At 53.1% G+C, this 24,819-nt stretch overlaps 1 protein-coding gene across 2 annotated transcripts in view; it reads left to right on the top strand.

Annotated features, from left to right (window-relative positions):
- Positions 1-5,077: 5,077 nt before the first annotated feature.
- Positions 5,078-24,819, top strand: part of CHGA (chromogranin A) — a 48,524-nt gene continuing 28,782 nt past the window's right edge. For both annotated transcript variants that reach the window (XM_073610291.1, XM_073610292.1), the window contains exons 1-3: positions 5,078-5,219; positions 5,318-5,427; positions 18,990-19,036. In XM_073610291.1, coding sequence (XP_073466392.1) covers positions 5,382-5,427; positions 18,990-19,036 — 93 coding nt within the window. In that variant the 5' untranslated portion in view covers positions 5,078-5,219; positions 5,318-5,381. The remainder of the gene's footprint in view (positions 5,220-5,317; positions 5,428-18,989; positions 19,037-24,819) is intronic.

The following is a 24,819-nucleotide window of genomic DNA, read 5'->3' as shown; positions in this document are numbered from 1 at the left end:
GGGGGTCCCATTAAGAATGAATGGCATCTGCATTCCGGCACTGCATCTGTTGTGAACAAACCCTTCATCTGATCCGGGCCTCCCCTCCAGTCTTGCACAGTTGTAGCGGCTCCTCTCCTGGACTGAAATGGCTTCCTCTGATTTCACTGCACACAGTGAGCTCCTCACAGCCACTGTGCCCATCAAATGGAGCCACTGTGCCCATCAAACGTAGCCATTGTGCCATCAATTGCAGCCACTGTGCCCATCAAATGCAGCCACTGTGCCCATCAATTGCAGCCACTGTGCCCATAAAATGCAGCCACTGTGACCCCAGCCCCCCGCCCGCTTGCTCGCTGTCTGACCGGCACTTAGCCCATCTGGGTGGCGGGTCAGGCAGCGGGTGACAGCAGCGAGCGGTGGGACGGGCAGTGGGTCAGGCGGCGGCTCCTGTGTCCTCTATGCTTCCTCCATGCTTTTCCTCCTGCTAGGTGTCCAATAGGAGCGTCTGTCCTTTCAGCCAATCAGGTGTTGGGAATCCGACCCGCACTTCCTGATTGGCGGAGAGGTGGTTCAGTGTTAGAAAAGCGAATATTCATTCGCTTTTTTAACACACCTGGGTGGGCTTGTAGTGCCATGCTCTGCACTCAGAGTCCACCCTATTTTGAAGCCGAATAGAGCCTATGGCTCTAATCAGGTGCTTAAAAAAAAACACCCACACCGCTGTAATTCAGGTGCCCGGTGTCCTGAAAGAGGCCGAATGCCTGAATAGGGGGTGGCCGCTACTGCCATGGATAGATTCATGCTATGCATGAATCTATCCATTAAGCATATAGATGGTGGCCTGCAGAGAGGGGGTGGTGCCAGGGCACCCCTAATGGAGGGGACACCACTGCTGAGGACCTTTGAGAGGAGTACTGAGGAAAGGTGCTCTGATGTTTTCAGAAAGCTATGTACAGCATCCTGCTGGCCCCTCCCCCCAGTAATGATCTACCTGCACTGCATAGAGAAGCACAGAGACCCGGTGATGACACCACCTGGTATAAATAATGGTATCTAATAAAAATGGAAAGTTATTTCAAAATATCGTTATCATGTTGATGAGGGGGGAGGGCAGATCCAGGGAAGGCAAAATATAAGCAGACTGAACTTCATACATTCATAAAACACGGAGCACGTCTTCCGCTCACACGCAGCGTCCGCTATAAACACGCCAGACTACGGGAGATTCCAATTATGATGATTATCAGCAGATCTGCCGGGCAGGACAGGGCTGCAGAGTCCACTCAGATATTAATCGCAGAATTGCATCTGCAGAATCTGCCTGAAATATATGAAAGAAATGAACGAGCTGTGAGTGGCGGCGGAGGATCCCGCACAGCGCGGTGCCATTTTACTGCCCAATCACAAATCTTGTAATAGCGACTGACTGGCTCAACACTGGCCGGGGCTGTTTTTCCTGAAGATTATTTTCATTGTGATTAAATTATTATTTTAAGGACGGTGTCAGATGAGAGGGTTACATGCCGGTTATGGTAATGATGACAATTTCTCATTGTGGTTAGAATTGCTGCATCATCTGGGAGCCAACGGGAGGCCCTCCACCCCCATCACATGCTCAGCAATGTTGGAGAGGGACTGTTTGTCCCAAACTTGTTTAAATTCTCTGCTGACTGACTTACCACCTCTGCTGAAAGTCTGCTCTGAGCATCCACTACTCTGTAAAATCATACTTTCTAAGGCAGTGATGGAACTACCAGGGTCGCAGGGGTTGCGCTTGCGACTGATCCCTGGTGTTTTGCAACTGTCAGGGGGCCCCAGCGGGGTTGCTGGCTGCAGGGGTCTGAGCTGAGAGTGTCTCTCTCATACAGCCCAGAGCCTGCACTGACATTTCCCCCTCCCTCCTCACTCGCATGGATGGGAGAGGAGAGAGCCGATCTGCTCCTTCTCTTCCCGCCCCTCCGCACTTGTGTGTGCACCTTGGGAAGTGGGAAGCCCAGCAGCTGAATTTGAATATTCGCTATTTTCACACTAACCTTCTACCCTCCAATCAGGAGGCAGGACGTCAGACCTGCTTCCTGGTTGGCCAAAGCGCCAGGCCACCCTATTGGATGCCTGGCGCTTAGGAAGAGCAGTAAGGAGACTCACGCTGGAGCTGCTGCTCTGAGAGTATTTCCAGCTGACAGTGCGGCGGTAAGTCCCCTCTGCTGGAGCCGCGATCCACGGGGGGGGGGGCTGTGTTTGATGAGCACAAGTGGCTGCATTTGATGGGCAAGTGGCTGCCTTTAATGGGCACAAGTGGCTGTGTTTGATGGGCACAAGTGGCTGCATTTGATGGGCACAAGTGGCTGCGTTTGATGGACACAATGGCTGCATATGATGGGCACATTTGCCTGCGTTTGATGGGCACAAGTGGCTGCATTTGATGGGCACACTTGCCTGCGTTTGATGGGCACAATGGCCGCGTTTGATGGGCTAAGTGAGGCTGCAATTGATGGGGGCGAGGGGGGGGGATGTGTTTCAGTATTTTTCAGTTTGTTCGCGCCCACCCAAAACTTTGAGCACCAGCTGCCACTGCTCCTCTCCCATCTGTGTGAGGGAGGAGGGAGGGGGAACTGTCAATGCAGGCTCTGGGCTGTATGAGAGAGATGCTCTCAGCTCAGAGTCCTGCTGAGGAGGCACTGATAGGCAGCACTGATAGGTGGCACAGATGGACAGAACCGATAGGCTGCACTGATGGGTTCTGGGACAATGTCCATGGATGCCCTCTCAGAACTGGAAGCCTGGGGCTCTGGAGCTCGGATGGGGGGGGGTGTTAAGGGTGGGGGCCTTATTGGTTTCTTGCACTAGGTTCTAGTTACGCCTCTGTTCTAAATGTAGTATTTAATGTATGTATTTAATATTCACTTTAAGCTAAAACAGTATTCTAGGTCTAACTAAAGATCTATATAGAGGAATCAGGACCCCCTTCCTCCTGCTGGTGATCCCTCTAGCGATATAAAGATCTATATAGAGGAATTATGACCTCCTTCCCCCTGTTGGTGACCCCTCTAGTGATATAAAGATCTATATAGAGGAATCAGGACCTCCTTCCCCCTGTTGGTGACCCCTCTAGTGATATAAAGATCTATATAGAGGAATCAGGACCTCCTTCCCCCTGCTGGTGACCCCTCTAGCGATATAAAGATCTATATAGAGGAATTATGACCTCCTTCCCCCTGTTGGTGACCCCTCTAGTGATATAAAGATCTATATAGAGGAATTATGACCTCCTTCCCTCTGCTGGTGACCCCTCTAGTGATATAAAGATCTATATAGAGGAACCAGGACCTCCTTCCTCCTGCTGGTGACCCCTCTAGTCATATAAAGATCTATATAGAGGAATTATGACTTCCTTCCCCCCGTTGGTGACCCCTCTACTGATCTAAATATCTATATAGGGGAATCAGGACCTCCTTCCTCCTGCTGGTGACCTCTCTAGTGGTATAGAGATCTATATAGGGGAATCAGGACCTCCTTCCTCCCGATGGTGACCCCTTTAGTGATATAAAGATCTATATAGAGGAATCAGGACCTCCTTTCTCCTAAAGGTGACCCTACTAGTGATATAAATATCTAGAGGAAACAGGACCTCCTTCCTCCTGCTGGTGACCCCTCTAGTGATATGAAGATCTATATAGAGGGATCAGGACCTCCTTCCTCCTGCTGGTGACACCTCTAGTGATATAAAGATCTATATAGAGGAATCAGGACCCCTTCCTCCTGCTGGTGACCCCTCTAGTGATATAAAGATCTATATAGAGGAATCAGGACCTCCTTCCCCCTGCTGGTGACCCCTCTAGTGATATAAAGATCTATATAGAGGAATTATGACCTCCTTCCCTCTGCTGGTGACCCCTCTAGTGATATAAAGATCTATATAGAGGAACCAGGACCTCCTTCCTCCTGCTGGTGACCCCTCTAGTCATATAAAGATCTATATAGAGGAATTATGACTTCCTTCCCCCCGTTGGTGACCCCTCTACTGATCTAAATATCTATATAGGGGAATCAGGACCTCCTTCCTCCTGCTGGTGACCTCTCTAGTGGTATAGAGATCTATATAGGGGAATCAGGACCTCCTTCCTCCCGATGGTGACCCCTTTAGTGATATAAAGATCTATATAGAGGAATCAGGACCTCCTTTCTCCTAAAGGTGACCCTACTAGTGATATAAATATCTAGAGGAAACAGGACCTCCTTCCTCCTGCTGGTGACCCCTCTAGTGATATGAAGATCTATATAGAGGGATCAGGACCTCCTTCCTCCTGCTGGTGACCCCTCTAGTGATATAAAGATCTATATAGAGGAATCAGGACCCCTTCCTCCTGCTGGTGACCCCTCTAGTGATATAAAGATCTATATAGAGGAATTATGACCTCCTTCCCCCTGTTGGTGATCCCTCTAGTAATATAAATATCTATATAGGGGAATCAGGACCTCCTTCCTCCTGATGGTGACCCCTCTAGCGATATAAAGATCTATATAGGGGAATCAGGACCTCCTTCCTCCTGATGGTGACCCCTCTAGCGATATAAAGATCTATATAGAGGAATTAGGACCTCCTTCCCCCTGATGGTGACCCCTCTGGTGATATAAAGATCTATATAGAGGAATCAGGACCTCCTTCCTTCTGATGGTGACCCCTCTAGTGATATAAAGATCTATATAGAGGAATTAAGACCTCCTTACTCCTGTTGGTGACCCCTCCAGTGATGCACCCCAGAATTCTCGTCATTTTCCCCAATGCCTGACCACACTCTTTGCTCATTTTGAAATCACCTGAAATAAGCACCCCCAAATCTTTTTTTCTCTGTAACCCTGTCCAACACTGTACCCCCCAATATTGTTTCCTATCAGAGGATGCTTTTTTCCTGATTTGCATTATTTTGCATTTGGAATTGTTCTTTGATCTGCAGTTTCCATTGCTTTGACCAATCTTCCAGCATTGCCGCACATGCTCCTTGTACAGCAGTTTTGCGCCATGCCTGCGGGCAGCGCTCTGGGTGATAAGTGCATGCCAGCCATACAAAGCAGAGCTGCTTAGCCTCTTCCCTCCACCTCCCCTCTCCTCCTCCTCTGCTCCACAGTACCACAGAGCGAGGGGGGGCTGCATGATGTCACTTCCACCAGCTCTGGCATATATAACCCAATGCTGCAGTGCTCACTAGGCACCAAGAGCGAACAGGGGAGGGAGGAAGGTGGTTATGCTCCTCATCCTCTTAGGCAGATATCTCTAATCTGCCTCCTCTATCTTCTTCTCCCCTCCAGTAACATTGTCCCCTTGTATTTTGTGTAGGGATCAGACACACAAGGAGTGATTGCAGCATTTCCCAGCAGACTGCAGCCAGCCGGATCCCAGGATGCTCTCGGTAGGAGTCCTGACCCTCGCCCTGTGTGCGGCACAAGGTAGGTGCCAGTATGTGTGTGTGTGTTGGGTGCCAATGGGGGGGGACGCTGTGCTGTCTGCAGTCTCTGTCCTTTCAGCACCAAGGACAGCGGCTGGGGATGGTACTGCATCTTCAGCACCTCCTTGGGATGACCTGCGGCAGACACGGCTAAATAGGATTACAGCGGGACTTTCCAAGGGGGCTTGGATGGAAGTCTGTGCAGGGAGCCAATTCTGAGGCTCACATTACAAGTATTGTACAAGGTCACCTTTTATTGGGTGCCTTCCTGTGTGCCAGCATTAGAACCCCTTCACTGCCAGGGGACACACGTCCCAGCATCGGGGCCCCATGACTGCCAGGGGACACACATCCCAGCATCGGGGCCCCATGACTGCCAGGGGACACACGTCCCAGCATCGGGGCCCCATGACTGCCAGGGGACACACGTCCCAGCATCGGGACCCCATCACTGCCAGGGGACACACATCCCAGCATCGGGGCCCCATGACTGCCAGGGGACACACGTCCCAGCATCGGGACCCCATCACTGCCAGGGGACACACATCCCAGCATCGGGGCCCCATCACTGTCAGGGGACACACGTCACAGCATCGGGACCCCATCACTGCCAGGGGACACACATCCCACCATCGGGGGACCCCATCACTGCCAGGGGACACACATCCCAGCATCGGGGCCCCATGACTGCCAGGGGACACACATCCCAGCATCGGGGCCCCATGACTGCCAGGGGACACACGTCCCAGCATCGGGGGACCCCATCACTGCCAGGGGACACACGTCCCAGCATCGGGGGCCCCATGACTGCCAGGGGACACACATCCCAGCATCGGGGCCCCATCACTGCCAGAGGACACACATCCCAGCATCGGGGCCCCATCACTGCCAGGGGACACACATCCCAGCATCGGGGCCCCATCACTGTCAGGGGACACACATCCCAGCATCGGGGCCCCATCACTGCCAGGGGACACACATCCCAGCATCGGGGCCCCATCACTGCCAGGGGACACACATCCCAGCATCGGGGCCCCATCACTGGCAGGGGACACACGTCCCAGCATCGGGACCCCATCACTGCCAGGGGACACACGTCCCAGCATTGGGACCCCATCACTGCAAGGGGACACACGTCCCAGCATCGGGGCCCCATCACTGGCAGGGGACACATGTCCCAGCATTGGGGCCCCATGACTGCCAGGGGACACACGTCCCAGCATCGGGACCCCATCACTGCCAGGGGACACACATCCCAGCATCGGGACCCCATCACTGCCAGGGGACACACGTCCCAGCATTGGGGCCCCATCACTGCCAGGGGACACACATCCCAGCATCGGGACCCCATCACTGCCAGGGGACACACATCCCAGCATCGGGACCCCATGACTGCCAGGGGACACACATCCCAGCATTGGGGCCCCATGACTGCCAGGGGACACACGTTCCACCATCGGGGGACCCCATCACTGGCAGGGGACACACGTCCCAGCATCGGGGCCCCATGACTGCCAGGGGACACACATCCCAGCATCGGGGCCCCATGACTGCCAGGGGACACACATCCCAGCATCGAGGCCCCATGACTGCCAGGGGACACACATCCCAGCATCGGGACCCCATCACTGCCAGGGGAAACACGTCCCAGCATCGGGGCCCCATCACTGCCAGGGGACACACATCCCAGCATCGGGACCCCATCACTGCCAGGGGACAAACATCCCAGCATCGGGACCCCTTCACTGCCAGGGGACACACATCCCAGCATCGGGGCCCCATGACTGCCAGGGGACACACATCCCACCATCGGGGGACCCCATCACTGCCAGGGGACACACGTCCCAGCATCGGGGCCCCATGACTGCCAGGGGACACACATCCCAGCATCGGGGCCCCATCACTGCCAGGGGACACACATCCCAGCATCGGGGCCCCATGACTGCCAGGGGACACACATCCCACCATCGGGGGACCCCATCACTGCCAGGGGACACATGTCCCAGCATCGGGGGCCCCATGACTGCCAGGGGACACACATCCCAGCATCGAGGCCCCATGACTGCCAGGGGACACGCGTCCCAGCATCGGGGGACCCCATCACTGCCAGGGGACACACATCCCAGCATCGGGGCCCCATCACTGGCAGGGGACACATGTCCCAGCATCGGGACCCCATCACTGCCAGGGGACACACATCCCAGCATCGGGACCCCATCACTGCCAGGGGACACACATCCCAGCATCGGGGCCCCATGACTGCCAGGGGACACACATCCCAGCATCGGGACCCCATCACTGCCAGGGGACACACATCCCAGCATTGGGGCCCCATGACTGCCAGGGGACACACGTTCCACCATCGGGGGACCCCATCACTGGCAGGGGACACACGTCCCAGCATCGGGGCCCCATGACTGCCAGGGGACACACATCCCGGCATCGGGGCCCCATGACTGCCAGGGGACACACATCCCAGCATCGGGACCCCATCACTGCCAGGGGAAACACGTCCCAGCATCGGGGCCCCATCACTGCCAGGGGACACACATCCCAGCATCGGGACCCCATCACTGCCAGGGGACAAACATCCCAGCATCGGGACCCCTTCACTGCCAAGGGACACACATCCCACCATCGGGGGACCCCATCACTGCCAGGGGACACACATCCCAGCATCGGGGCCCCATGACTGCCAGGGGACACACATCCCACCATCGGGGGACCCCATCACTGCCAGGGGACACACATCCCAGCATCGGGGCCCCATGACTGCCAGGGGACACACGTCCCAGCATCGGGGGACCCCATCACTGCCAGGGGACACACATCCCAGCATCGGGGCCCCATCACTGGCAGGGGACACACATCCCAGCATCGGGACCCCATCACTGCCAGGGGACACACATCCCAGCATTGGGGCCCCATGACTGCCAGGGGACACACGTTCCACCATCGGGGGACCCCATCACTGGCAGGGGACACACGTCCCAGCATCGGGGCCCCATGACTGCCAGGGGACACACATCCCAGCATCGGGGCCCCATCACTGCCAGGGGACACACATCCCAGCATCGGGACCCCATCACTGCCAGGGGACAAACATCCCAGCATCGGGACCCCTTCACTGCCAAGGGACACACATCCCACCATCGGGGGACCCCATCACTGCCAGGGGACACACATCCCAGCATCGGGTACCCATGACTGCCAGGGGACACACATCCCACCATCGGGGGACCCCATCACTGCCAGGGGACACACATCCCAGCATCGGGGCCCCATGACTGCCAGGGGACACACGTCCCAGCATCGGGGGACCCCATCACTGCCAGGGGATACATGTCCCAGCATCGGGGCCCCATCACTGCCAGAGGACACACATCCCAGCATCGGGGCCCCATCACTGCCAGGGGACACACATCCCAGCATCGGGGCCCCATCACTGTCAGGGGACACACATCCCAGCATCGGGGCCCCATCACTGTCAGGGGACACACATCCCAGCATCGGGGCCCCATCACTGCCAGGGGACACACATCCCAGCATCGGGGCCCCATCACTGCCAGGGGACACACATCCCAGCATCGGGGCCCCATCACTGCCAGGGGACACACGTCCCAGCATCGGGGCCCCATCACTGGCAGGGGACACATGTCCCAGCATTGGGGCCCCATGACTGCCAGGGGACACACGTCCCAGCATCGGGGCCCCATCACTGGCAGGGGACACACATCCCAGCATCGGGACCCCATCACTGCCAGGGGACACACATCCCAGCATCGGGACCCCATCACTGCCAGGGGACACACGTCCCAGCATCGGGACCCCATCACTGCCAGGGGACACACATCCCAGCATCGGGGCCCCATCACTGGCAGGGGACACATGTCCCAGCATCGGGACCCCATCACTGCCAGGGGACACACATCCCAGCATCGGGGCCCCATGACTGCCAGGAGACACACGTCCCAGCATCGGGGCCCCATCACTGGCAGGGGACACACATCCCAGCATCAGGACCCCCATCACTGACCAGTGGCAGGTGACAAATATCCCAAGATTAGGACCCCCATCAATACCAGGGGGCACATATCTCATCATTGGACCCCATTACTGCCAGGGGACACATAGTCATTTTTCTCCATTATCTCCGAGTTGGAGGCATCTCTAGCTCTATCACCTCTCTGCTGTGTCCTATGTATGATAATGATATCAGTGATGTATGTGACCAATGGAACCTTCTAGATTCCAGAGCAATCATTCGGTGTCATTGCCGTTGTCTTTGCCCACTTCTCTAGTATTATCTCCAACAGACATGGGACAGGGAGGAGAAGGTTTTTTTATTTGTTTATACCTGTTATGTATTGGTGTACATAAATACACAGATAACTAGGACATCAGAAGGCAGTGTGATTAAAGGACAGGGGTACTCCCTATGGAGGGGGGTGCGGGAGGTGCAGCGTGATTAGAGGACAGGGGTACTCCCCTATGGAGGGGGTGCGGGAGGTGCAGCGTGATTAGAGGACAGGGGTACTCCCTATGGAGGGGGTGCGGGAGGTGCAGCGTGATTAGAGGACAGGGGTACTCCCCTATGGAGGGGGTGCAGGAGGTGCAGCGTGATTGGAGGACAGGGGTACTCCCTATGGAGGGGGTGCAGGAGGTGCAACGTGATTAAAGGACAGGGGTACTCCCCTATGGAGGGGGTGCAGGAGGTGCAGCGTGATTGGAGGACAGGGGTACTCCCTATGGAGGGGGTGCGGGAGGTGCAGCGTGATTAGAGGACAGGGGTACTCCCTATGGAGGGGGTGCAGGAGGTGCAGCGTGATTAGAGGACAGGGGTACTCCCTATGGAGGGGGTGCGGGAGGTGCAGCGTGATTAGAGGACAGGGGTACTCCCTATGGAGGGGGTGCAGGAGGTGCAACGTGATTAAAGGACAGGGGTACTCCCCTATGGAGGGGGTGCAGGAGGTGCAGCGTGATTGGAGGACAGGGGTACTCCCCTATGGAGGGGGTGCAGGAGGTGCAGCGTGATTGGAGGACAGGGGTACTCCCTATGGAGGGGGTGCGGGAGGTGCAGCGTGATTAGAGGACAGGGGTACTCCCTATGGAGGGGGTGCAGGAGGTGCAACGTGATTAAAGGACAGGGGTACTCCCCTATGGAGGGGGTGCAGGAGGTGCAGCGTGATTAGAGGACAGGGGTACTCCCTATGGAGGGGGTGCAGGAGGTGCAACGTGATTAAAGGACAGGGGTACTCCCTATGGAGGGGGTGCAGGAGGTGCAACGTGATTGGAGGACAGGGGTACTCCCCTATGGAGGGGGTGCAGGAGGTGCAGCGTGATTGGAGGACAGGGGTACTCCCCTATGGAGGGGGTGCAGGAGGTGCAGCGTGATTGGAGGACAGGGGTACTCCCTATGGAGGGGGTGCAGGAGGTGCAGCGTGATTGGAGGACAGGGGTACTCCCCTATGGAGGGGGTGCGGGAGGTGCAGCGTGATTGGAGGACAGGGGTACTCCCTATGGAGGGGGTGCAGGAGGTGCAGCGTGATTGGAGGACAGGGGTACTCCCTATGGAGGGGGTGCAGGAGGTGCAACGTGATTAAAGGACAGGGGTACTCCCTATGGAGGGGGTGCAGGAGGTGCAACGTGATTGGAGGACAGGGGTACTCCCCTATGGAGGGGGTGCAGGAGGTGCAGCGTGATTGGAGGACAGGGGTACTCCCCTATGGAGGGGGTGCGGGAGGTGCAGCGTGATTGGAGGACAGGGGTACTCCCTATGGAGGGGGTGCAGGAGGTGCAGCGTGATTGGAGGACAGGGGTACTCCCTATGGAGGGGGGTGCGGGAGGTGCAGCGTGATTAGAGGACAGAGGTACTCCCTATGGAGGGGGGTGCGGGAGGTGCAGCGTGATTGGAGGACAGGGGTACTCCCTATGGAGGGGGGTGCGGGAGGTGCAGCGTGATTAGAGGACAGAGGTACTCCCTATGGAGGGGGGTGCGGGAGGTGCAGCGTGATTGGAGGACAGGGGTACTCCCTATGGAGGGGGGTGCGGGAGGTGCAGCGTGATTAGAGGACAGGGGTACTCCCTATGGAGGGGGGTGCGGGAGGTGCAGCGTGATTGGAGGACAGGGGTACTCCCTATGGAGGGGGGTGCGGGAGGTGCAGCGTGATTGGAGGACAGGGGTACTCCCTATGGAGGGGGTGCAGGAGGTGCAACGTGATTAAAGGACAGGGGTACTCCCCTATGGAGGGGGTGCAGGAGGTGCAACGTGATTGGAGGACAGGGGTACTCCCTATGGAGGGGGTGCGGGAGGTGCAGCGTGATTAGAGGACAGGGGTACTCCCTATGGAGGGGGTGCAGGAGGTGCAACGTGATTGGAGGACAGGGGTACTCCCTATGGAGGGGGTGCAGGAGGTGCAGCGTGATTAAAGGACAGGGGTACTCCCCTATGGAGGGGGTGCGGGAGGTGCAACGTGATTGGAGGACAGGGGTACTCCCTATGGAGGGGGTGCGGGAGGTGCAGCGTGATTAGAGGACAGGGGTACTCCCTATGGAGGGGGTGCAGGAGGTGCAACGTGATTAAAGGACAGGGGTACTCCCTATGGAGGGGGGTGCGGGAGGTGCAGCGTGATTGGAGGACAGGGGTACTCCCTATGGAGGGGGGTGCGGGAGGTGCAGCGTGATTGGAGGACAGGGGTACTCCCTATGGAGGGGGGTGCGGGAGGTGCAGCGTGATTGGAGGACAGGGGTACTCCCTATGGAGGGGGTGCAGGAGGTGCAGCGTGATTAAAGGACAGGGGTACTCCCCTATGGAGGGGGTGCGGGAGGTGCAGCGTGATTGGAGGACAGGGGTACTCCCTATGGAGGGGGTGCGGGAGGTGCAGCGTGATTAAAGGACAGGGGTACTCCCCTATGGAGGGGGTGCGGGAGGTGCAACGTGATTGGAGGACAGGGGTACTCCCTATGGAGGGGGTGCAGGAGGTGCAGCGTGATTGGAGGACAGGGGTACTCCCTATGGAGGGGGTGCGGGAGGTGCAGCGTGATTAGAGGACAGGGGTACTCCCTATGGAGGGGGTGCAGGAGGTGCAACGTGATTAAAGGACAGGGGTACTCCCTATGGAGGGGGGTGCAGGAGGTGCAGCGTGATTGGAGGACAGGGGTACTCCCTATGGAGGGGGTGCGGGAGGTGCAGCGTGATTAGAGGACAGGGGTACTCCCTATGGAGGGGGTGCAGGAGGTGCAGCGTGATTGGAGGACAGGGGTACTCCCTATGGAGGGGGTGCAGGAGGTGCAACGTGATTGGAGGACAGGGGTACTCCCCTATGGAGGGGGTGCAGGAGGTGCAGCGTGATTGGAGGACAGGGGTACTCCCCTATGGAGGGGGTGCAGGAGGTGCAGCGTGATTGGAGGACAGGGGTACTCCCCTATGGAGGGGGTGCAGGAGGTGCAGCGTGATTGGAGGACAGGGGTACTCCCCTATGGAGGGGGTGCAGGAGGTGCAGCGTGATTGGAGGACAGGGGTACTCCCCTATGGAGGGGGTGCAGGAGGTGCAGCGTGATTGGAGGACAGGGGTACTCCCCTATGGAGGGGGTGCAGGAGGTGCAGTGTGATTGGAGGACAGGGGTACTCCCTATGGAGGGGGGTGCGGGAGGTGCAGCGTGATTGGAGGACAGGGGTACTCCCTATGGAGGGGGGTGCGGGAGGTGCAGCGTGATTGGAGGACAGGGGTACTCCCTATGGAGGGGGGTGCGGGAGGTGCAGCGTGATTGGAGGACAGGGGTACTCCCTATGGAGGGGGTGCGGGAGGTGCAGCGTGATTAGAGGACAGGGGTACTCCCCTATGGAGGGGGTGCGGGAGGTGCAGCGTGATTGGAGGACAGGGGTACTCCCTATGGAGGGGGTGCGGGAGGTGCAGCGTGATTAGAGGACAGGGGTACTCCCTATGGAGGGGGTGCGGGAGGTGCAGCGTGATTAGAGGACAGGGGTACTCCCCTATGGAGGGGGTGCGGGAGGTGCAACGTGATTGGAGGACAGGGGTACTCCCTATGGAGGGGGTGCAGGAGGTGCAACGTGATTAAAGGACAGGGGTACTCCCCTATGGAGGGGGTGCGGGAGGTGCAACGTGATTGGAGGACAGGGGTACTCCCTATGGAGGGGGTGCGGGAGGTGCAGCGTGATTAGAGGACAGGGGTACTCCCTATGGAGGGGGTGCAGGAGGTGCAACGTGATTAAAGGACAGGGGTACTCCCTATGGAGGGGGTGCAGGAGGTGCAGCGTGATTGGAGGACAGGGGTACTCCCTATGGAGGGGGTGCGGGAGGTGCAGCGTGATTAGAGGACAGGGGTACTCCCTATGGAGGGGGTGCAGGAGGTGCAGCGTGATTGGAGGACAGGGGTACTCCCTATGGAGGGGGTGCAGGAGGTGCAACGTGATTGGAGGACAGGGGTACTCCCCTATGGAGGGGGTGCAGGAGGTGCAGCGTGATTGGAGGACAGGGGTACTCCCCTATGGAGGGGGTGCAGGAGGTGCAGCGTGATTGGAGGACAGGGGTACTCCCCTATGGAGGGGGTGCAGGAGGTGCAGCGTGATTGGAGGACAGGGGTACTCCCCTATGGAGGGGGTGCAGGAGGTGCAGCGTGATTGGAGGACAGGGGTACTCCCCTATGGAGGGGGTGCAGGAGGTGCAGCGTGATTGGAGGACAGGGGTACTCCCCTATGGAGGGGGTGCAGGAGGTGCAGTGTGATTGGAGGACAGGGGTACTCCCTATGGAGGGGGGTGCGGGAGGTGCAGCGTGATTGGAGGACAGGGGTACTCCCTATGGAGGGGGGTGCGGGAGGTGCAGCGTGATTGGAGGACAGGGGTACTCCCTATGGAGGGGGGTGCGGGAGGTGCAGCGTGATTGGAGGACAGGGGTACTCCCTATGGAGGGGGGTGCGGGAGGTGCAGCGTGATTAGAGGACAGGGGTACTCCCTATGGAGGGGGGTGCGGGAGGTGCAGCGTGATTGGAGGACAGGGGTACTCCCTATGGAGGGGGTGCAGGAGGTGCAGCGTGATTGGAGGACAGGGGTACTCCCTATGGAGGGGGTGCAGGAGGTGCAGCGTGATTAGAGGACAGGGGTACTCCCCTATGGAGGGGGTGCGGGAGGTGCAGCGTGATTAAAGGACAGGGGTACTCCCCTATGGAGGGGGGTGCGGGAGGTGCAACGTGATTAAAGGACAGGGGTACTCCCTATGGAGGGGGTGCGGGAGGTGCAACGTGATTAAAGGACAGGGGTACTCCCTATGGAGGGGGTGCGGGAGGTGCAACGTGATTAAAGGACAGGGGTACTCCCTATGGAGGGGGTGCAGGAGGTGCAACGTGATTGGAGGACAGGGGTACTCCCCTATGGAGGGGGTGCAGGAGGTGCAGCGTGATTGGAGGACAGGGGTACTCCCCTATGGAGGGGGGTGCGGGAGGTGCAGCGTGATTGGAGGACAAGGGTACTCCCCTATGGAGGGGGTGCAGAAGGTGCAACGTGATTAAAGGACAGGGGTACTCCCTATGGAGGGGGTGCAGGAGGTGCAACGTGATTGGAGGACAGGGGTACTCCCCTATGGAGGGGGTGCAGGAGGTGCAGCGTGATTGGAGGACAGGGGTACTCCCTATGGAGGGGGGTGCAGGAGGTGCAGCATGATTGGAGGACAGGGGTACTCCCTATGGAGGGGGTGCAGGAGGTGCAACGTGATTGGAGGACAGGGGTACTCCCCTATGGAGGGGGTGCAGAAGGTGCAACGTGATTAAAGGACAGGGGTACTCCCTATGGAGGGGGTGCAGGAGGTGCAACGTGATTGGAGGACAGGGGTACTCCCCTATGGAGGGGGGTGCGGGAGGTGCAGCGTGATTGGAGGACAGGGGTACTCCCTATGGAGGGGGGTGCGGGAGGTGCAGCGTGATTGGAGGACAGGGGTACTCCCTATGGAGGGGGTGCAGGAGGTGCAGCGTGATTGGAGGACAGGGGTACTCCCTATGGAGGGGGGTGCGGGAGGTGCAGCGTGATTGGAGGACAGGGGTACTCCCTATGGAGGGGGGTGCGGGAGGTGCAGCGTGATTGGAGGACAGGGGTACTCCCTATGGAGGGGGTGCAGGAGGTGCAGCGTGATTGGAGGACAGGGGTACTCCCTATGGAGGGGGGTGCGGGAGGTGCAGCGTGATTGGAGGACAGGGGTACTCCCCTATGGAGGGGGTGCAGAAGGTGCAACGTGATTAAAGGACAGGGGTACTCCCTATGGAGGGGGTGCAGGAGGTGCAACGTGATTGGAGGACAGGGGTACTCCCTATGGAGGGGGGTGCGGGAGGTGCAGCGTGATTGGAGGACAGGGGTACTCCCTATGGAGGGGGTGCAGGAGGTGCAGCGTGATTGGAGGACAGGGGTACTCCCTATGGAGGGGGGTGCGGGAGGTGCAGCGTGATTGGAGGACAGGGGTACTCCCTATGGAGGGGGTGCGGGAGGTGCAGCGTGATTGGAGGACAGGGGTACTCCCTATGGAGGGGGGTGCGGGAGGTGCAGCGTGATTGGAGGACAGGGGTACTCCCTATGGAGGGGGGTGCGGGAGGTGCAGCGTGATTGGAGGACAGGGGTACTCCCTATGGAGGGGGGTGCGGGAGGTGCAGCGTGATTAGATAACAGGGGTACTCCCCTATGGAGGGGGTGCAGGAGGTGCAGCGACACCACCCAGGATGCAATCATCTGTACTGAATTGAATACTGTATATAAATAGCCCCCTAAGAGTTCTTTAGATAGTGAGACCGATGGAAATAAATTGGCAAGGTCACCTCTGGGGACGGAGGGGGGGATGGCGGGACGGATCAATGAAGCAGCGCAGAGCCCGGGAGGAGGAATCATTCTCAAGTTTTCCATTTAACTCATCTGAAGCCTAACTACACCTTTGTGAATGACTGGAGGCTGCCGGCCAGGAAGGGGAAATCGTTGTATAAATTGGTCTTCATTAATTGCATTGGGTTTGATTTACTAAAGGCAAATAGACTGCGCACTCTGCTAAGTGCAGTTACTCCAGAGCTTAGTAAATGAGCAAAAGATCTGCTGACTTCCATCAACCAATCATCCAATCATGTGCAAGAAAAACTGCTGTTTTTTTTTTTTTTTTTAAATCTTCCTTGCACGTGATTGGGTATTCTTTGCAAAGTGAAGATTTGCCTTATTTACTAAGCTCTGGAGCAACTGCACTTGCGCTGTCTATTTGCCTTTAGTAAAATCAACCTTCGTTGTGTCTTCATTCCCATATAGAAGTCTGTGGTGTACCGTATTGTTAAAGGGGTTTATTTACTACAGCTGAAGAGTGCAAAATCTGCTGCCGCTCCGCATAGAAACCAATCAGCTTCCAGGATTTATTGCCAAAGCTTAACCTCTTCAGCCCCAGAAGATATGGCTGCTGAATGACCGGGTCATTTTTTTTTTGCGATTCGGCACTGCGTCGGTTTAACTGACAATTGCGTGGTCGTGCGACATTGCACCCAAACAAAATTGACATCCTTTTTTTCCCCCACAAATAAAGCTTTCTTTTGCTGGTATTTGATCACCTCTGCAGTTTTTATTTTTTGCGCTATAAACAAAAAAAGAGCGACGATTTTGAAAAAAAAAAAAAACGCATTATTTTTTACTTTTTGCTATAATAAATATCCCCCAAAAATATATAAAAAAACATTTTTTTCCTCAGTTTAGGCCGATATGTATTCTACATTATTTTGGTAAAAAAAAAAAAAAAAAAAGCGTATATTGATTGGTTTGCGCAAAAGTTATACGCCTACAAAATAGGGGATATATTTATGGCATTTTTATTATTAAATTTTTTTTTTTATCAGTAATGGCGGCGATCTGCGTTTTTTATCGTGACTGCGACATTATGGCGGACACGTCGGACACTTTTGACACTATTTTGGGACCGTTGTCATTTATACAGCGATCAGTGCTATAAAAATGCACTGATTACTGTGTAAATGTCACTGGCAGGGAAGGGGTTAAACACTAGGGGGCGATCAAGGGGTTAAGTGTGTCCTAGGGAGTGATTCTAACTGTGGGGGGGGGCTTCAACTCACATGACATCGATCACTGCTCCCGATGACAGTGATCTCTGTCATTACACAAGGCAGAACGGGGAAATGCCTTGTTTACATAAGCATCTCCCCATTCTTCCTCTCCACAATCGTGGGCCGCCGGAGAACATCGAGATGCCGGGACATGCGGGCATGCTGCCGCGGGGCAAATTTAAAGGGACATACCTGTACTCCCATTTGCCTGCCTGTGCCATTAACTTGGAAGCTCATTGGCTACCATGCACAGATACACCAGATTCTGAGTGCACCAGTCTTTGTAAATCTCCCCCCCATAGTGATGCTTAAAGCAGCATTACCAATTCATAAATGCGGCGGCTGCATTGGTTTTTTTTTTTTTGGCCTTTATTTTTCTTTAATCACTTGAGGGTTTTTTTTTTGGCTCTAAAAAGATATATTTAAAAACATCCCCATATGTTCAATACCTGATATTCTGTGAGCATTTGTGCATGTGATAAATATTAGTGAATTGATCATTCCCTCTCAGGAATTGGAACTCCACCCTATAGCAGTAAATTGTTTTAAAAAGATCCCAGCTGTCCAAAAAATCTCCACGTGCCGTTCCCACCTCCTGAAGATGAAGCCCCGGGTCCAGAAGGCTTGCATGGAGCCACACATGTGGACCCTCCCGGGATGGGGAAATGTACAGGGGCGGACTGACCATTCGGGCACTGGGGCACTGCCCGAGGGCCCCATGTCACTAAGGGGCCCATCAGGGTGTCTAGCCTCAATAAAACCAGGGACAGTATGTAAAAATCTGTGTTTTAAAAAAAAAATCCCAAGAATATAGCTGCCCTGCCTCTCCAGTACCTTTTCAGTGTGTGTATGTGTATTCTGTGTGTGTATACTGTGTGGCCCCACAATCTATTGCCCGGGGGCCCCATAATCTCCTATTGCCTGGGGGCCCCATAATCTTCTCCTATTGCCTGGGGGCCCCATAATCTCCTATTGCCCGGGGGCCCCATAATCTTCTCCTATTGCCCGGGGGCCCCATAATCTTCTCCTATTGCCCAAGGGCCGCATGAGTTGTCAGTCCGCCCCTGGAAATGTACATGTGGGGGGGGGGGGTACACGGCACTGCGGAGGGAACCCGCACCAGGATGGGGGAAGGTAGGAATAGCACAAGGAGTCAATCAGTTGTACTTACAGTGTAAGAAACATGATGATTGAAGGAGAGAGAAAAGTGACAGAAAGAAGAGCTCTTCATTCTTCTGCTGCTCCTTTCACTGGCCAGCCACAAGCTCCCAGCAATAGGTGAAGATCCTAGGCAGCCATTGATGACCACCTTCTAATGCAAAACCCAACCTATCTGGCTATCTGTGTGCACCGGGGCGTTTAGGGTGATACCGGGAATTTGGGAAATAATAATTTAGGGTGATGTATGTTCAATTGTTACCATAAGATAAATTGGGTTTATTAGTCTTCTGATTGGTTGATGTTCTTCTCCATAGTTCTGTCCCTTCCTGTATCCAGCCTGGAAGGTGAAGACAACACGAAGGTAAGACCACCATTTGATGCGCACGTGATGGGGGAATTACATTGTTGGGGGCTTCCTGTACATTGTGTATACAACATTTTTTTTTTTAATTGAAATCCTGGGACAGAACAACAGACCCCCCCTAACCCTCCCACCCCCATCTCTATAACATGGGGGGGGTTGTCTGTAGATATGTGTTATTTATTTCATTCCGAGAAAGAATTCAGACACATTTTTCATTATTCGGATGTATCGAAATTCCAAATCACAATAGCAACAACATAGGTGTGCGCAGCCTATTGCATTAGTGTGTGCTCCCCCCAAAGCTCAAACAATAATGTGTGTGTGTATATGTGTATATATATATATATATATATATATATATATATATATATATATATATATATATATACATACACACATACATACACATACACACACACTAATTAATATATATATATATATATATATAGCAGTAGGGCAATGAACAGTGCAGAGATTGGCGTTAGTAGTTTATTTTTATTTTTATTTTCATTATTACTTTTTTACAATTTTTTTTTTACAATAATTTTTTATTACTATATTTCTTTTTTTACACTTTTTTAGGAGCCCCATTGGGGGGCTTTGTTGAAATATCAGGGGTCTAAACAGATCCCTAATGTCTCACTTTTGGGACAGAGAAAGGGACTGAGGACAGAGATTCTTCAGTCCCTTTCTGTACAGCCAATCAGCAGGGGAAATCCGCAGCACAGGACTCTATCAGGCTGAGGTCGGGACTCTGTGCAGGCCAGTCAAGTTCCTCCACCCCCAAACTCGCTCATCCATGTCTTTATGGACCTTGCTTTGTACACTGGTGTGCAGTCACGTTGGAACAGGAAGGGGCCGTCCCCAAACTGTTCCCATAGAGTTGGGAGCATGAAATTGTCCAAAATGTCTTGGTATGCTGACGCCTTAAGAGTTCCCCTCACTGGGACTAAGGGGCCAAACCCAACCCCTGAAAAACAACCCCCACACCATAATCCCCCCTCCACCAAATGATTTGAACCAGTAAACAAAGCAAGGTCCATAAAGACATGGATGAGCGAGTTGAAAGAACTTGACAGGCCTGCACAGAGTCCTGACATCAACCCGATAGAACACCTTTGGGATGAATTAGAGCCGAGACTGCAAGCCAGGCCTTCTCCTCCAACATCAGCGCCTGACCTCACAAATGCGCTTCTGGAAGAATGGTCAAACATTCCCATAGACACCCTCCTAAACCTTGTGGACGGCCTTCCCAGAAGAGTTGAAGCTGTTATAGCTGCAAAGGGTGGGCCAACTTAATATTGAACCCTATGGACTAAGACTGGGATGCCATTAAAGTTCATGTGCGTGTAAAGGCAGACGTCCCAAGACTTTTGACAATATAGTGTATATGCCTTCTTCCATGGACCATCAGCAAATATCACCAGCATCCTTCCTTCTTTTCACGGCACATTTCCTTTTGCACATGCGGCTGTACACTCCACTGAAGGCGTGTGCTGTATACAAGTCGTGACTTTGGGGCTGAAGTCAGCAGATGCGAGGTGCACCGCAGTCATATTTTATTTTTTTCGTTCTCACACTTCTTCACCTGACCTACAAAGACGAGATATTTAAAGCCCAGCTTTGTCTTTGATAAATGTGGGTCACAGGCGGGATTTAAATCATTCATAGGCTCCTACAACTTAATTATTTACCGGGCTCTGACACCGTTCCATGGATTCAAAGTTTCTGCTTAAAGCAGAGTTCCCACTGTTTAAACAATTTTTTTTTTTTAGGATGCATATTTTTATTTTTTTTTTAGGTTTATTTAGCGCACTCACGTTTTTAAGATTTATCAGCGTTCAATTGCCGATTTGATATAGGAATATATCTTATATTCCTGTTTACTGGAAGTTTCCATAGTGCTTGTGGGCATGTGAAGCCCACAAGCACCATCTTCCGGGCTCTGGTGCAGCTGAGCGACCAGCATGCACCTCCCATTCTCGCGCATGCGCCGTATGTACGGCGCAGCGCCGTACACTTTTGACCCTGCCATACCAAGGGGCGTCGTCATTGGAAGTGCCCCCCCCCCCCATTGTGATGACAATGAAGCCCTCGGCGCTGCCCAGTGACTCCTGGGAAATGATGACAAGCATCTCCCAGGGGCACTAGCGAGCACGGGCGCCGAGGGAAGTGACGTCAGGTGCCAGGGAGAGGAAGAGGCAGATTACGAGGGACCCCCTAGCAACAGTCATGAAAAGGTGAGTAAAAAAAAATAATACATTTTTTTTTCCAAATGTCATTAATTGTTTTTAATGCAGCTGAAAAATGAAAAAATAATTTTAGGAGTGGAACTCCACTTTAATATAAAACTCACAGCGGCGAATGATTAAAAGGAGGATTTCACCCTACAAGGCAGATGACGGTGTTGTAGTCCCTCTCTGGGGGCTCTAGAAGTCGGATCAGCTGGCTGCGGGGCCCCCAGGGGCCACCACCCTTTGGGGACTGTTCCTAGTACTGCTGCCTCATTAGAGGAGCATTAAAATATCTGCAAGGCCTGTAGGATTATTATACAGTATGCAGGGGGACAAAAATTATATGTAAATGAACGCAGAGCAACCAATCAGAACTTGTCACTGGCCTGAAATTGGTAAACTGGCATGGGATTGGTGGAGGCTGCTATCCCCCATGTATTGCCACTGCTAATTTCAGATCCTTACGGAGTAAGGTATAGGCAATATCTATTAAAGTAGATATAAACTACTAAATTGTAATATAAGTGATAATAAATTGGGGCCCATTACATTTCTGCAGTGCGTTCATGTGTGTAATGCTGCTTAAGGGCCCTTTCACACTGGGGCGGTTTGCAGGCGCTATTGCGCTAATAACAGCGCCTGCAAACCAACCCGAAACAGCCGCTGCTGTCTTTCTAGTGTGAAAGCCCCGAGGGCTTTCACACTGGAGCGGTGCGCTGGCAGGGCGGTAAAAAAAGTCCTGCTAGCAGCATCTTCGGAGCGGTGAAGGAGCGGAGTGTATACCACTCCTTCACCGCTCCTGTCCATTGAAATCAATGGGACAGCGCGGCTATACCGCTGGCAAAGCGCCTCTGCAGAGGCGCTTTGCGGTGGTTTTTAACCCTTTCTCGGCCGCTAGCGGGGGGTAAAACCGCCCCGCTAGCGGCCGCATAGCGACGGTAAAGCGCCGCTAACAATAGCGGCGCTTTACTGCCCATGCCGCCCCCGCCCCAGTGTGAAAGGGCCCTTATAATGTGCTGTCTGCTGGCAAGGTGTGTTGGGGTGCTATTAGATATGTGCAATTCGTTTTGTTACGAATTCGTTTCTTAACAAATTTCGACAAATTCATTAATTCGGAAATATCCGAATGAACGAAAACCCGTTTAACAAATTTTTCCAAATATTTGTAAATTCGGAAATACGAAAATCCGGAAATTCGAAAATCCGGGAATTAAGAACGAGAATTCAAAATAACGAAGATCCGAAAAAAAAGAACGAAAATCCAAAAATTCTAAAACCCGAAAATTCAAAAATCTGAAATAAGAACTAACTAATAATCACTTACCTCCGGTGATTGCAGCTGGATGCACACAGAGTGGCTGGCTGTGCAAACATTCACGGGCTCAATGGCTACAGCTATCTGTCAATTTTAGCCGCAGCAATCAGTAGATTCCTGCAGTTGGGATTCACTGGGAGGCTAAACGCCATGCAAATGGTGGCTTAATGCCAGGTCGGATCCCAGGTTTTTTTTTTTGCTGACAGTTATATATGAAACGCGCTGAGCATACATGTTTATGTGACGGGGAGCGTTTTCATGCATTTCTGGTGTCAGCTTTACCTGCCATAAACAACAGCGATCAGCTGAAATGATTTAATCTTGCTATTCAGAGAATGAGGGACTGGCCTTGCCTGTTGGGATCCTCATATATGAGTCCTGCGGTTCATATCTGAATAAAGAGATGTGCAGCACAGAGGATGAGGAGAGGAATTAATATCATTGTCATAGAGGAAGCTGCAATCTTCTCAGGGAAAAGAAAATTCCTGATTATCCCAGAATAGAAACAGAAACATCAAGAGATGTCTGTACTTACCAATGAAATCTAGTTATATATCCAGAAATACTGATATGTATCCAAACATATAAATAGGCATCTAGAAATAAAGATATGTGTCCAGATATATAAAAATGTATCTATAAATAATAACATGTATCCAGAAATTTGGAAATGTATCCAGAAATATAGATATTTATCTAGAAATATAAATATGAATCTAGAAATATAAATATGTATCTAGAAATAAAGATATGCATCCAGAAATATAGATATGTTTCCAGAAATATACATATGTATTCTATAAATATAAATCTAGAAACATAGATGGGTATGCAGAAAGATAGATATGCATCCAGATATATAAATATGTATCTAGAAATAAAGATACGTATCCATAAATATAAATATGTACCTAGAAATAAAGATATGTATCCATAAATAAAGATATGCATCCAGAAATATAAATATTTATCTATAAATAATAACACGTATCCAGAAATTTGGAAATGTATCCAGAAATCTATATATTTATCTAGAAATATAAATATGTGTCCAGAAATATAGATATTTATCTAGATCAGTGGTTCTCAACCTGGGGGTCAAATGACGATTTGCCAGGGGTCACCGAATCCTGGGCTGTTCCTGAAGCCAAAATGCTCTCCCAGCCTTTTCGCAGGTGCCCAGCAGGGCTGTCCCTGGAGCCCGCAGCCGCCCACTCAGCCTCTTCGCAGCTGCCCATTCAGTTCACGGCATGGCTGGGGGGCAGAGACTAGAGGTCAGCTGACTGGTGAGGAATGAAGTGGGTGGGGCTGGGAGAGACCCTATCTCCTGATTTCGGCATAGGTGTCACTGCTGCGAGACACCACATAGGTGTCCGTTTATGAAGCAGTGAAATCTATTCACTGCTTCGTTCTCCGGCATTCACAGTGAAGAATCTTCTCCTCTGTGTGCCAGTTTATGAAGCGGTGTAGATCGCTTCACCTTTGGAGGAGTGAAGTGATCTACAAATGCTTCAAATAGTGGAGAACGGCCCCTGATACTGGAATCTCGTGAGACTTTACGAGATTACAGCACCAGATGTCAGTTTATCAAGCAGTGATAAATTATCACTGCTCAACGGCGTGGATTAATGTTAATAAAATAATGTGTCCCCCTACATTATACACATATGTATACACACACACACACTATATATACATGTATATACACACACATGATATATATATACATATACACATTATATGTATATATGTATAAATATGTATACACATAAATATGACAGGGGGACATGCTTACAGTGTTGGGGGGTCTGAACGAGGCATAAGGAAGTTAATAATCTTCCTCCTTCCCCCTCAGATCCCCCCAGATTTCCTCTTCACTCCCCGATTCACCACCTCTGAGATGGTGAACCTGGGAGTGTGAATTCTGACACAGATCGCCAGTGAAGCGGTGAGATCACCGCTTCATAAACTGGCTGTTACTGTGTCATTCAATGAGGATTCTCCGTGTGTAGAGATAATCGGCGGGAGAACAAGTTCAAACATGTTCTCTCCCGATTATCACTGTTTCATAAACTGTTTATGGACTGTGATCAGCGGTGATCCTCGGGATCACCGCTGATCACTGCTTCATAAACGGACACCAAAGTCGGAAACACAGTGAAGCCGGAGAGCACCTAAGTTGACTGATCAGAACTCCCCCCAGCACTGCCACTCATCCCAACTCCCTTCCA

The sequence above is a fragment of the Aquarana catesbeiana genome, linkage group LG13 (genome assembly GCF_042186555.1).
Source record: "Aquarana catesbeiana isolate 2022-GZ linkage group LG13, ASM4218655v1, whole genome shotgun sequence".
NCBI classification, from domain to species: domain Eukaryota; kingdom Metazoa; phylum Chordata; class Amphibia; order Anura; family Ranidae; genus Aquarana; species Aquarana catesbeiana.
Note: the sequence above shows the minus strand (reverse complement) of the source record. Positions and strands in the feature narration are given on the sequence as shown.